At 56.3% G+C, this 13,530-nt stretch overlaps 6 protein-coding genes across 6 annotated transcripts; 3 read left to right on the forward strand and 3 right to left on the reverse strand.

Moving 5' to 3' along the window:
- Positions 1-1,721: 1,721 nt before the first annotated feature.
- On the forward strand, positions 1,722-3,117 carry BDW47DRAFT_115876 (putative acid phosphatase; the record flags this gene model as incomplete). Its single annotated transcript, XM_024814848.1, has 3 exons — positions 1,722-1,931; positions 2,002-3,027; positions 3,085-3,117. 3 exons carry the CDS (start codon positions 1,722-1,724, stop codon positions 3,115-3,117), a joined length of 1,269 nt encoding a protein of 422 aa, XP_024674491.1.
- Positions 3,118-4,097: 980 nt separating this feature from the next.
- On the forward strand, positions 4,098-6,103 carry BDW47DRAFT_88290 (cytochrome P450). The gene is made up of 4 exons (XM_024820112.1): positions 4,098-4,485; positions 4,566-5,107; positions 5,187-5,523; positions 5,589-6,103. The coding sequence occupies exons 1-4, from the start codon at positions 4,230-4,232 to the stop codon at positions 6,011-6,013; spliced, it is 1,560 nt and encodes a 519-aa protein (XP_024674492.1). The 5' UTR covers positions 4,098-4,229; the 3' UTR covers positions 6,014-6,103.
- A 163-nt stretch (positions 6,104-6,266) lies between these two features.
- Positions 6,267-8,219, forward strand: BDW47DRAFT_134829 (Zn(II)2Cys6 transcription factor). Its single transcript, XM_024818179.1, has one exon. The coding sequence runs from the start codon at positions 6,438-6,440 to the stop codon at positions 8,109-8,111; it is 1,674 nt and encodes a 557-aa protein (XP_024674493.1). The 5' UTR covers positions 6,267-6,437; the 3' UTR covers positions 8,112-8,219.
- Positions 8,181-9,133, reverse strand: BDW47DRAFT_123501 (oxidoreductase, short-chain dehydrogenase/reductase family; the record flags this gene model as incomplete). The annotated part of the gene is made up of 3 exons (XM_024816066.1): positions 8,181-8,421; positions 8,483-9,025; positions 9,084-9,133. 3 exons carry the CDS (start codon positions 9,131-9,133, stop codon positions 8,181-8,183), a joined length of 834 nt encoding a protein of 277 aa, XP_024674494.1.
- Positions 9,134-9,247: 114 nt separating this feature from the next.
- BDW47DRAFT_88300 (uncharacterized protein) lies at positions 9,248-10,369 on the reverse strand. The gene is made up of 2 exons (XM_024820113.1): positions 9,830-10,369; positions 9,248-9,730 (listed from the first exon to the last, which is right to left on the reverse strand). Exons 1-2 carry the CDS (start codon positions 10,229-10,231, stop codon positions 9,353-9,355), a joined length of 780 nt encoding a protein of 259 aa, XP_024674495.1. The 5' UTR covers positions 10,232-10,369; the 3' UTR covers positions 9,248-9,352.
- Positions 10,359-13,138, reverse strand: BDW47DRAFT_134833 (Aldedh-domain-containing protein; the record flags this gene model as incomplete). The annotated part of the gene is made up of 7 exons (XM_024818180.1): positions 10,359-10,600; positions 10,654-11,065; positions 11,121-11,593; positions 11,645-12,004; positions 12,343-12,594; positions 12,645-12,871; positions 12,919-13,138. The coding sequence occupies 7 exons, from the start codon at positions 13,136-13,138 to the stop codon at positions 10,487-10,489; spliced, it is 2,058 nt and encodes a 685-aa protein (XP_024674496.1). The 3' UTR covers positions 10,359-10,486.
- Positions 13,139-13,530: the final 392 nt, after the last annotated feature.

Raw genomic sequence — 13,530 nt, forward strand, 5'->3', positions numbered from 1 at the left:
ATCCCGTCCCGCGTGTTCCGCCTCTTCCGGTCGATCATCGCCGCGAGGTCCGCGATGCATGCGTATTTTGAGCGGGTCGCAGACAGGAGCTCGGATTCTAGCCTTGTGGGGAGTATTCGCTCGCATGGGGTGTGGATTGAGGGTTTGGTGGAGGCTTTAAGGGCGTTGGGTGGGGAGAGGTGGGAGGTGGAGAGGATGGAAATGGGATGGGGATGGGAGTTCAGAAAAACAGTGCGGTGACGTTTTCGAATAGGTTTGCGGTGTTAAGCTTGGATGATGGGAGGGCATAAGGATGGGAACGAGCACCGACGGTGTGAATTCTAATTCGGTAGCGGTGGCTTCTCGAATGCGACAGGACGTCGTGTTCTGTGAGACGATGGGAGTTGAACACGACGCGCTTCTCGTTGAGCATTCCCATGCTAGACGACGGAGGTCTGCTGTCCACTGACTATCGCCAGGCTGCAACTGTGACGGCTAACTGTGACTGCCAAGGAGTGGGTCCGGGGGCGTGGATGAGTACTCCCTCGGAGGAGAGTAACGAGCGGTTCTGTGGTGGAATAACACGGATCTCGGGGCGCAGTCCAATGTGCCTTTTCTTCCAACAGACCGTCGGTGCTAGATTGTGCCCGATTGTCCGGCGGCGCTTCACTGCGCAGGAATGGTGCGGGTGCGCCGTCTAGCGTGTGGTTTGGTACGGGAACAGCATGCCTAGGGAGCTTTCCAATCACGAAGCGCATACCATGGTTCTCTGCAACGTCTGAAAATAGTTCACAACCTGGGAGAAATTCTCCATGGGCCATATAACCCATGCGTCTTGTTTTGCGATGTCGTAACGCAGTAGGACAATCGCACTTGCATGAAGTCGCGCTAACTCGACGCCTCAAGGAGATTGGTCACAACCACAAGGAGCTTCAGGGGTCGAGGACTGAAGCTTACAGCTTGTGGCCCCCAAGAGAACACCGGATCGCGTGCCGGTGACGCCCAGGGTTGACCGGGAAAGGGTGCGCCGGCCATAGATAGGGTCGTTTTCTCAGCGCAATGGCTACATCATTGTACCGTTTGCAGACTATCTATAATAGCGATCCAATTCTCGCCGTCATATTATTCTTTTCAAACGTTGGTATTGGCACTGAAAAGCCTGGGGTGCGCGTGGAAGACCTTCATGGTGCCTGGCCGATATAGCCCCACGTGACTGACCAATGCCAGCCAAAATACTGGCTGGAGGATGTGTGGAAACTTGGAAGTGCCCTAGGGCGCACCTTGGATGATCCTCTGGGATCATCTCTGATCCTCTCTGGTCCTTCAGGATGAAGAATCCAGCACCAGGATCGGCCAGGTCGAAGGTCTAATGAGGGAGAATCTCCCCCGCACGTGTCAGGCACCCTTGGGGCCACCCTCTGCATAACCAATCAGCTCAGTCAGCGCGTCTCCACTAATTTATGCGGGTCCCGTTTAGGCAATTCGGTGCCTTGGTTATAGTTCCGCCCACACATCCTTCGTCCTTCAATCCTCTTACCTACCCTTGGACCATGATGCTCCCTCCTTCTCCACTCCATGGGGGACTTCAAGCAATGCAACCCTAGTCAGGGCGCGGATCGGCCGGTCAAGGCCACCGACCGGGTATTTAGACGGCCTCCCTCCCGTTTCCTCGTTCGTGCGTCTGAACTCCCCAGCTCAAGGTGTTTAGTATCGGTACTGTACTTGTCGATTCCTAAGCCAACATGTTGCCTCAATCTCTCCTGGCCCTCGTTGGAGGCCTATCGCTAGCACTGGCCGCCCCCACGTGCAAGAAGCGCATTTCCAATGGCGACAATGGCGGCAATGGTGGCAATGGCGGCGATGGTGGAGGCAAGGATGACCCCTTCTCGCCGGTGTCTAACGTGAAGGGGTTGGCTTTTAATCGATTTGTCCAGGTCTGGATGGAGAATAAGGTATGTTCAGATGCATCTTCTATCGGACGAGAGGGGGATGGAGGCCATAATAACAGCCCGCATCATGCAGGACTATGAGGACGCCGTCAAGAATAAAGACTTCGCCGAACTCGCGAAAGAAGGCTTGCTGTTGACCAACTTCTATGCCCTGACCCATCCCTCCATGCCGAATTACATGGGCGCTGCCGGTGGCGACACCTTCGGTCTGGACAATGACGAAAATCTGAGTGTCCCCGCCAACATCTCCACCATCGCGGACATGTTCGACACCAAGCAGATCTCCTGGGGCGAGTACCAGGAAGACATGCCCCACGTGGGGTTCCAGGACGAAGATTACCAGAACGACGGCGAGGACGACTACGTGCGCAAGCACAACCCCCTGATCATGTATGAGTCGGTGACCAAGGACGCGACGCGCCTCCGCCAGATCAAGAACTTCAAGCACCTCGACGACGACTTGCAGCAGAAGCGCTTGCCACAGTTCAGCTTCATCACGCCCAACATGACCAACGACGCGCACGACACCGAGCTCGAGGAAGCCGCTGGCTGGGTCACCGGCTTCCTGAAGAACCTGCTGCAGAACGAGTATTTCAGCACCGATACGCTGGTCATGCTCACCTTCGACGAGAACGACAACACGGACATCGGCAACCAGGTTTACACCCTTCTGTTGGGCGGCGCCGTCCCCCAGGAAATGCGCGGCCAGACGGACGACACCTTCTACACGCACTACTCCACCATCGCGTCCCTGGCGGCCAACTGGGGCCTCCCGTCCCTGGGCCGCTGGGACTGCGGCGCGAACCTGTTAGGCTTGGTGGCCCAGAAGACCGGCTACGTCAACTGGAAGGTCGAGAATACCAAGAAGCTGATGCTCAGCGAAACGAACGAGGGTCCGCTCTCGAGAGAGGATGGAGGCCATTTTTCGGGCGAGTGGCCGGCTCCCTTGACGGAGGCTCAGTGCTCTGCTGGACACGGCATCTTGCCGGTGGTTCAGAAGACCTGGTCTGGACACAAGCCGACGTTCAACTACCTCAGCCCCGTGCCGCATGACTCCAAGAACGACATCAACATCGGTGTATCGTATAGCCGAACTCTGGTAAGTGTGCTCCTGTCATGACAGATCCAGTGCTTGGTCCACTAACCGTCTCGATAGAAGGGAACGCAAGAGAGCGGAATCACCAAGTAGTGATCAGTCGGGTTATGAGTCATGAGAGTTGTAAATGATATAGTGAATCACTTCGAAACAACGCCGAATAAATGAAGGACGTGTCATATGAGACCATCAACCTCTCGAGCACGATGTTTCCATCTGAATGATGGATCATGTCGCTTAGCCACTCCCACCTGTCAAATAAGCACTAATTACATGAATGAGTGGACCGCGCCAGTAAGCGCGCTGCGCAGTAATCTCCATAAGACCATGGTAACGGTCGTCTTTCGGACACCCTTAGATTGATTCTTTGATCTCTGACGTTCACTAAGGATAGCAGCAGACAGTTCCCGGCTGAGGATGAGATGCACCAGGCTCGTGCAGCTCACCATGAGGCTCTTGCCTGGCTACTTGAATTTGAAGCTCAACGCCTAGCTATACAAATAGCAAGACCCAGTGGACGCCAAACATCACCTCAAATGGTCAACATACCTCGTCATCGGCCACGTTAGTTACTCGGAGTGTTTAAATACCTGAACTTGAAACCATCGCCAATATGAAGCATCATACAGCAGATTTACGTGATCAATCACTAACTAATGCCGATCTGGCATTACCAACAATGGCCCCTAGCTTAGCTTGGTCAAGATCTCCACCTCGATTCCTTCGGGGTTCGAAAGTCCGGACACTCGAAATACGACAGGTCCCAAAAGATCCCTGCAGTGGAAACCTTTCAAATCCCAAGAGGACCATTCAAGACCTTTCACACCAATGATTTCTTCCCATTTCCAGTGTTAGACGGGGCGTGGTCTCATCCTCCACCGCTATTCCACCCTAATTCTCCTGCCAAACCTCCCCCATGAACGCTCCACCCTGTCTAGCCAGTGGCATCGTTTTATCTTCAGCGGGGCGTCCACAATACCCAGTCCCGAAGTCCTAATTGATAAGGGTTTCAGGGATCTTAACTTTTTCGGGTTCATAACAGCCCACTCACGTCTACGGGCCTTCCAAACCCCGACGGCTCGAGCATAAAAATACCATCTAATAGCCATAGTCTCCCCGCAATCATATTATACAAAACGGGGTGGAGCCCAGTCAGCTTTCCTCCTATAATCCCCAATTGATTCGCATTGCACCGGATCGCTACCATGGGTCTGGTTCAAGGCTTGGTCGAGCTGCTCCAGCTAGCGGTTCAGTCGCCTCTCCGGCTGGCGATCTCTATCGCAGCAGGTCTACTCTCGTATATGGTCGGGTTGGTGATTTACCGACTGTATTTTCACCCACTGGCGCGGTTTCCGGGTCCGAAGTTGGCCGCTGCGACACGGTGGTACGAAGCGTATTATGATCTCAAGGCGCCGGGGGGGCAGTTCATGTTTCACTATCGCAAGCTGCATGAGCAATATGGTAATTCACCCTTTCCGGAGTGCAAGATACAGTCTCACTACAGTGAACCCAGGAAGGAAGAAAAGGCTAATAAGAACAAGGCCCCATCATCCGTATCAGTCCGTTCGAAATCCACATCCAAGATTCCTTTTTCTACGAAGACCTGTTCTCGCAATCCCTCCCCTGGGACAAGGGACAGCACCTCGCACACCGCTTCAACAACCCCACCGCCACCTTTGGAACCCCCAAGCATGACGTCCATCGTCTTCGTCGCGCCGCGCTGAACCCTTTCTTCTCCAAACGATCCATCGCGCAGGCGGCGCCCATGATGCAAACCCAGGTGGACAAGCTCTGTGACCGACTGCGCCGGGAGTATGCCGGGACAGGGAAGGTCTTGCAGATGGACTGGGTGTGGGGGTGCATCGCGTCGGATATCATCGTGCAGTACTGCTTCGGCGAAGGGTATGGGTTCCTCGAGGCGCCCGAGTTCCGGTCGCCGTTCATCCATGCGCTGGTCGATCTGCTGGACGGGGTGCACGTCGTCACGCAGTTCCCGATCGTCACAGAGCTTATGAACATCTTGCCCGACTGGCTCGTCATCATGCTGCAGCCGCGGATGAAATCCGTGATCAATTTCTTCAATGTCCGTTGAATCCTTCCATGCTTTGTGGTCCTGTGTGCCTGAGCCACACAAGGGAAATACTGACACCCACATTTTTCAGCAACTCCAACTTCAGATCGACGAGATATTGCGCAACAAAGACTCCGTGGTCAAGAAATCCGATCAGCGCAATGTCTTCGAGGCTCTGCTTCAGTCCGACCTGCCGCCGGAGGAGGTGTCTCGACAACGTCTGCACCACGAAGCCACACTCGTCGTGGGTGCCGGTTTCGAGACAACCAAGTACACCCTCACCCTCTCCAGCTTCCACATCTTCAGCCACCCGCACATTTGGAAGACCCTGCGCCAGGAACTAGAGACCGCCATTCCCGATCCGGCAAACCCGCCGTCTCTCACAGACCTAGAAAAGCTGCCCTATCTTACCGCCTGCATCCAAGAGAGTACGTCTTCTCAACACCTGCATAATAATTAGATGAAAAGAGAAGAAAAAACTAATAACGCAAAGGCATCCGACTCTCCTACGGAATCCCCGGTCGCAACGGCCGCATCTCCCAGACCTTCCCCCTCACCTACAAATCCTGGGTCATCCCCCCGGGCACTCTGATCAGCATGGACAACTACGCCGTCGCGCACGACGAGGCCATCTTCCCCGACAGCTGCACCTTCAAGCCTGAACGCTGGCTCGGCGACCCGCTCGCGCCAGACGGCAAGAGACTTTCCCGGTATCTGGTATCGTTTGGGCGCGGTACACGCTCGTGCCTGGGCATCAACCTTGCTCAGGCGGAGCTGTACATCGCGATGGCGAACGTCTATCGCTCGTTTGAGTTCGAGTTGTATGAGACGGGGCGGGAGGCGGTTGATTGTGCGAGGGAGATGTTCTTACCGCAGCCGAAGCCGGGAACCCAGGGAGTTCGTGTGAAAGTGCTTTGATTGACCGAAGGTGAATCATACATGTTTATCCTAGTCGAGTAGCATTTGGGATGTGTCTGCAGGTATAAATGCGACCGGTGTTGACTGCCGATGATATACAATTTATATTTATATATCTAAATGACTAATCCACATAGCCCTAACTCGTGACCTCGCGACCTTCTTAACAACGACCAGAAAAGCCAGATGTATAGAAAAGTAAAGAGACAAGGAAGAGATAGCAACTATGTATCCCTGCTCACCATCTAGTACTGCAAATGCACGGTTGGCTCCACTCTGCCAGGACCAGGCTCCACTCTCTCCACCAATCCGGATTCCCAATCCCTTCACCAACCGAGTCTCCCCCGCGCATTCCTGCCTCCATCCTTCCACCGACAACTGACCAACCTCGACACCGTATGGCGGTTCCTACAACTCCAATATCATGCCCCCGAAGAAGAAGCTTCGGACTGAACCGATCGTGCGCGTGCGAACAGGCTGTTTTACCTGCCGTCGCCGCAAGAAGAAATGCGACGAGTCCCGCCCCGCGTGCGGGGGATGTGTGCGTAATAAGTTGATCTGCAACTGGCCGTCGCCGAGGAGGGAGAACCCGGATGAGGATGATGCTGGAGAGGATCTCCTCCCGCATCTATCTCCGTCGGCGAACCGGGACGCGTCGGTGTCGTCTTCTCCCCCCGATTCTTCCTCCGCGGGATTGACGACCAGTCCTGGCGATGCTGTCGTCGAGGAGGAGATCCTGGCTCCCCTGGTGCCTGTTGGATGTACCCATCCATCACCATCATCCGACAGTATGGAGCCAACAGGCTCATGCTGGCCCACATCCGTCAGCACCATCCTCCCCCGCAGCCTATCCATGCTCCCCGGCTACAGCCCAGACAGCTTCGAGCTCCTCAGCCACTACCTAGCCACGACGGCCGACTGCATGGCGAACGGCTCCACGCCCGTCAACCCCTTCCTAGTGCAGATCGTCCCGCTAGCCTTCACCAGCGACCTACTCCTGCAGCTAGTCCTGACGCAGAGCGCCGCCCACCGGGCCTTCCGGCGCCAGCGCGACCACCACCAGCAACACCAGCCTGACGATGCCGTCGCGCAAGGACACTACACGCGCGCGCTGCGTCTTTTCCGCCGCGGCGTCACGGACTTCCTCGACGGGAAGGAGACGAACCCGCTCATGCTAACTGTCGGTGCGCTTGTTATGTGTTTCACTGAGACGGCTAAGGGCGATATCACGGGGACTATATTTGACCACTTGTCCGCGGCTAACTCGCTGCTGAGTCGGTTGTTGTCGCTCAGTGATGCTGCTGTTCCTGCTGAGCTGAAGGCTTTTGTGATTGAATATTACACTTATACTGCTGCGACCAGCATGATCTCCATCGATGCCCGGCTCAGCGCACAGCTCCTCCTCGACTTCGACCTCGAACAACGCGCCCGCCAACTCTCTGACAGGCAGTACGTCGGGAACCTCTGCGGCTGCTGGATGGAGCTGCTCCTCCTCATCCCCTGCATCTTCGACCTCGGCCGGCAGTGGATGCGCAACGATGCCGAAAGCAATAACAACAACACCAATAGTAACAACAACAACCGCCCCCCCTCCGCCGACGACATCGCCATGTACGGCTCCCTCCAAGCCCAACTCACCCGCTGGACACCCTACCCCTCCGTCAGCCACGAAGTGATGCTCGCAGGCCGCATCTTCCAACAAGCAATGCTCCTCTACCTCTACACAGCACTAACGCCATTCTCGCGGCGCGATGACAGCAGCCCCACATCAACCGGACTGGTCGGCATGCACCGCGCGCAGATAGACGCCGCCGTGTTGGACGCACTGGCCTACCTTGCGCAGCTGGACGCCACCGCGCGCATCAACTCCGGTCTCTGCTGGCCGATCGTCGTCGTGGGGTCTTGTCTCGCTGACACCGCGCACCAGGACTCGCTGCGTCGGAGACTAGTCGCTATGGTTGAGCGGTTCGGGCTCGGTAATATGCAGCGGACGCTGCTTCTCCTTGAGCATATGTGGCGGGTGCCGCCTGATCAGGCCGGGCCGTGGAATATCTGCCGGGCTATGGAACGAACGCAGATCTGGATCTCTTTTGCTTGAGTCATTTCATTGCATTTGGGTCTATATACAGGTTCGTTATTGTTATTATTACTATCATGTGATGGGTGTCTAGCTGCCGAGGTTCTTGGGCGCTTCGGCGGCGGGCCCCTCGGGCGTCACGTAGGCCTTGGTCAGGCCGCCGTCGACGACAAAGTCGGTCGCGTTGACGAAGCTGCTCTCGTCGCTGGCGAGGAAGACGACCGCGTGAGCCTGCTCGATGGCCTCGCCGAACCGTCCTGTCGGGAAGTGCACCTCGCGGCGGAAGCGCTTCTCCTTGTCGTCGCCGAGCCAGTCCTGGAGGAGGGGGGTGCTAGGTTGGTCAGTACAACCTGGAGGTGAAGAAGAGGAGGTAGAGAAAGAAGGGGACATACTTCAGCGGCGCGGGACACAGCGAATTAAAGCGGAATCCCTCACGGGCATGCACAATCGCCAACTCGCGAGTCAGCGCCAACACAGCACCCTTACTAGCCGTATACGCCAACTGAGGCGTCGCAGCGCCAACAAGCGCGACCATGCTCGCAGTGTTGATAACGCTAGCACGAGCCTTCTTGTTCCTCCGGAAAGCCAGCACCGCATGCTTGCAGCCGAACCAGACGCCCTTGACGTTGATGTTCATGGTCATGTCCCAGATGCGCTCGGGGGTGCTGCTGGCGTCGCCGTCGTCCGCGTGCATGATGCCCGCGTTGTTGAACATGATGTCCAGCCCACCCCAGCTGTCGAGGGCCGTCACGGCCTCGGCGACTTGGTCTTCGTTGCTGACGTCGACGGTGCGGGTCTCGACGCGGCCGGCGTGGTTGGGGGCGGCTTCTTGCGCTTTGGTGATCGCGCGGGAGAGCGCCGGGGCGCTGATGTCTGTCATGAGGACGGAGGCGCCTTCGCGGAGCATCAGGATGGTGGTTTCAAGGCCGATGCCTCTGTTGGACTGTTAGTTATGTGGATTGGCGGGGGAGGGAGGGGTGGGGGAGGAGGTACCCGGCGGCGCCGGTGACGATGGCGTTCTTTCCGGCGAGTCTGCCTGGCATGTTGCTGTATTGATATGATATAGAAGTACTGAGGGTGTACGTGTGTAGGTAGATAGTAGAGTGTAGAGAGAAGAAATGAAGAGTGTTGGAATTGAAGAAAGAGAATCTTATAAAGGAACCAAAGTGGGGAGCCGGACGATAACAGCTCCCCGATAGCGATAACGCCGCGGTCTCGGAGCGCGCATCTTTCCTCACTTCCCCACCACCACTACCCACCACTCAACTGAGCAAGAGAGGGAAAGAAAGAGCCAGAATGACGGGGTAAACATCATACGCATAGAAATGAAAGGCCACCATGGCCACAACCACCACCCACTCGATGTGCGTGCGATACCAGCGCGACCAATTGCCCACCCGCCCCCACCACACAGACCGCAATCCCCCGCTCTCCTTCCTCGCCGACTCCAGTCCCGGCAGTCCATCCAAGCTCTGCGTGTTCCACTCCGCTCGGTATCCCTCCAGCTTGCCCACGCGGTTCAGTCTCTCCGCTTCCTTGAGCCAGGTGTCGCGCGTTGCCAGCGTGGGGGTGGGCTTGTCCGTGTCGGGGTCGACGGTCAGCGCCAGGCGGGGGACGCCAAAGCCGCAGGACGTTTGGACCTGTCAATATCAGCCAATGCCCAACTCATACAGCAGGAGCCATAACATAAGTGGAACTTCAACGTAAGAAGAGAACAGAGGGGAAATAAAAAGACGAACCTTGAAAATATCCAAGACAATCACCGCCCTCGCCCCAACCAACACCTTCCCGCTCAACCCCATCCTCTCCACAGCCCTTCCAAACGCCCCCTCATCCCCAGCCTCAACCACCCTCCCCGTGCAAAACAGTCGCAGGATACGGGGCGTCGTCTCAAACGAGCAGAACATGACCGTCAACCGGCCGTTCTCGCGCACGTGCGCGATCGTCTCGTTGCCGGACCCCGTCATGTCGATGTAGGCCGCTTCGTTGGGGCCCATGATCGCTAGCGAGGTGTCGGCCATGCCCTTGGGGGACATGTTGATGTGCTTTCCGCGGAGGGGCGCGCTGCAGACGAAGAAGACGGGCTGCTGGGTGGCCCATGTTGTGAGGCTCGGGGTGAGGGAGGGGTAGAATGTGGGCATTTTCTTTCTTTTTTCTTTTTCTTAACCTTATTGTTGTTTTGATTATGATTCTGATTTCTTCTGATTCTGATTCTGATACTGGTTTTCCGGGAGCTGATGACTCTGGTGTTGTGAAGAAGTCGTGTTTAGCAGAGAAGACTGGCCGTTGGAAACTAACGCGCGGAGTCGACAAGGATTGTGCAAGGCTGGAATCCTGCATCTCGTATTGGCCTATTATCTAGATGACTACCCAACGTAACTTCATATCTGATTGGATCAACCCTGCTTCTCACGAATGTGGAAGCTCTTCAGTTTGTAAAACGCCTCAAACGCATGCGGTCCCAGCGTGCATCCCAGCCCCGAATTCTTCCATCCAATCCATGCCAGATCCTAGTTACCCTCGTTAGCAAGAAATATTTTATCGTAGAAGAAGAGAAACGTACCGGACTCGGGTAATCCGCCCGGTTGATATACACCGTGCCGGCCTCGATCTCCTCGATCAGCTCCTCTCCCCGCGCGATGTCCTTCGTCCACACGCTCGCCGTCAGGCCGTAGTCGCTGTCGTTCATCAGTCGCACGGCCTCTTCGTCCGAAGATACCTTCATGATCGGCATCACCGGCCCGAAGGTCTCCTCCTTCATCACTTCCATATTGTGGTTCGCCCCCGTCAGCACCACCGGCGCCAGGTAGTTGCCCTGCGCGGGGGGGTTCGCAAAGGTCTCGTTCGCGGGAGTCACGTCCTGGGCTCCCTTGGCCAGGGCGTCCGCCACATGTGCCTTGATGTTTTTCAGGGCGGCCTGCGAAATCACCGGGCCGACCGTGGTGCTGGTCGCGGCCGGGTCGCCCAGTTTGTACCTGTCCACCCGTCAGCATCTACAAATACACACAATCCATCAGATGGGTCACGTACGATCCCAACTCCTTCTGCACCTCCACCACAAACGCATCATGCACATCCGCATGCACATACACACGCTCGATCGCACAACAACTCTGTCCCTGGTTAAATACGGCCCCGTCGACCAGCTGCTCCGCGACGTATTTCAGGTCTGCGTCCGGCCGCACGTACGCCGGGTCGTTGCCTCCCAGTTCCAGGTTTACAGGGATGATGCGCTTGGAGGTCGCTTCGCGGAGGCGCACACCGCCAGCGGTCGAGCCCGTGAACGAAACGAAACTGATCTCGGGGATCTGGACCACCGCGTCGAGGACGTCCGGGGACCCCACGTGGAGGAGCTGCAAGACGTTGGGCGGGAACCCCGCCTGCGTGAAGTATGTGTGCAGGCGCTCGCCGACCAGCGGGGTCTGCGGGGATGGGCGCAGGATGACGGTGTTGCCGGCTAGAAGGGAGGGGAGGAGGGTGTTGATTGTTACGAGGTAGGGGTACTGTTGGTGTTAACCATGGCTTTGACGGCGGGATAGACAGGCAATGCTCACGTTCCAAGGGGTGACCAGGAGTGTCACTCCCAAGGGCTTCTTCTTCAGGAACCGTCGAAACCCGCTCTCAGGCTCGCCCTGGTAGTTCTTGAGGCTCTCGTCGGCCTTGCCGATCAAGTACTCCGCCCGCTTGAGCATGGTCTCGACCTCTTTGATGGCAAACGCGATGGGCCGACCCATCTGGGCGCTCAGCTCCTGCGCCAGCGTCTCTTTGTTGGCATCGACGATTCCCAGCGCCTTGGTGGCAAGGGCCTTTCGCTCGTCTAGAGAGCTCTTCTTGAACGATTGGAAGGCCTTGAGCGAGTCGACGGCGATCTTGCGCGCATCTTCAACGCTGTGTCCGGGGTGCTCGAACACGGACTTGTTGGTGGATGGCGAGAGGGTTACGATCCGGTTAGACATTTTGGATATATTTTAAAACAGAATACCAGTATAGATCAGTAAAATGGTGGTGGGAGAGTTGGCGGGGAAGAGAGTTATAAATTCAAGTGGGATGGATGGATAAGGCCGATAAGACAGTCCAATGTGGCGCGGTCTGAAGTGGGGAAAAGAGCGCGCATCGGGTGGAGCTCTGGTGGGTTCGATGACACAGCTGTTCCCTCTTCCTGTTCCTGTCTATCTATTCTACCAGTGTCTAAATTCCATTGCTAATGCTTTCATAGCTCCTGCAGAATCAACTGACAAATGGCCTTTCCGACCACCACGCCGTCGTGGGCCTTGCCCACCCGCGCCAGACCGTCTCGCGACAGCTCCGGGTCGAATACCCCCGCCGCCGTTCGCATCTCAATCAACTTGGTCTCGACGAACTCGTCGTATTCCGGGTGTCCCTGCACGGTGAGGAGACGTTGCGGTTGGTACAGTCCTTGAACTTCGCAGAGCACACTCGACCCTAAGTTGACGCATTCCTTGGGGACTTCGATTACGATATCGCGGTGCATCTGATGTAGAGACTGCGCACTCCATTAGCCCCAGACATTGACTTCAATTCTCATCCACCTACCAAGGTATCCCTCTGGAATAACTTCCATCCAGCCTCGCCCAGCGAGATGGGAAGGACGGCGATCTCCCAACCTGCGTCGCTGCGGCCGACCCGCATCCCCAGCGCGCGTGCAACGATCTGGTGCCCGAAACAGATTCCAATGATCGGTGTGTCTTGTTGCGCGTGGATGCGCTTCACGTAGTCGGTCAGACTGAGGATCCAGGGCTCGTCCGACCATGCGTCATATTCTATGGTCGTCAGTCCAGGTGCATGCTTCTCGGGTCAGACGACGTACTGCTGCCACTCAAGAGTAACGCATCGAACTGCTTGGGGTCGGGATAATTTGTGTTGTTCACCACATCCCATTTGCTGATTTGTAGCTCCGTCTCGCTTTTTCCAAGTTCTTGTAGGGATGTGCGGAGGAGGCGCTCGAAGAAATCCCCGTAGGTGCCATAGCGCTCTCGGAGGGGGTCGATAGGAGTGTCGCACTCGAGGACGGCGATGCGAAGGGACATGGTGACTCTTGTATACTGTCAGAATTAGAAATGGCGATTAGCACTGGTTTAGAGCATCAAGTATGAGAAGACTCGTGGTTGGATTCATGTGGATGGCACAACCACCGACCTGACCCGAGGTTAATCGCTTTTCTGACACCTCGTCTCGAAATAATTCATTCGATTCAATTGAGTAATCCGTTGGTCCCTCTTACTCAACCACATTCTGGAGACATCCATCGATCCAGTGGATGAGGGGAACCCAGACCGATAAGATAAGCGCGGTCTTCTCGTCCCCACCGCGCTCTCCGTCATTCTCCCCGCCCGTTTCCTGTCGCGTCATTCGGACAACTTCGTCATGGCCAGAAACTAACCGCCGCCACAAGATGTCCACCCTTTCTATTTTTGACGTA

Source organism: Aspergillus candidus, assembly GCF_002847045.1.
Source record: "Aspergillus candidus strain CBS 102.13 unplaced genomic scaffold BDW47scaffold_8, whole genome shotgun sequence".
In the NCBI taxonomy this organism is placed as follows: domain Eukaryota; kingdom Fungi; phylum Ascomycota; class Eurotiomycetes; order Eurotiales; family Aspergillaceae; genus Aspergillus; species Aspergillus candidus.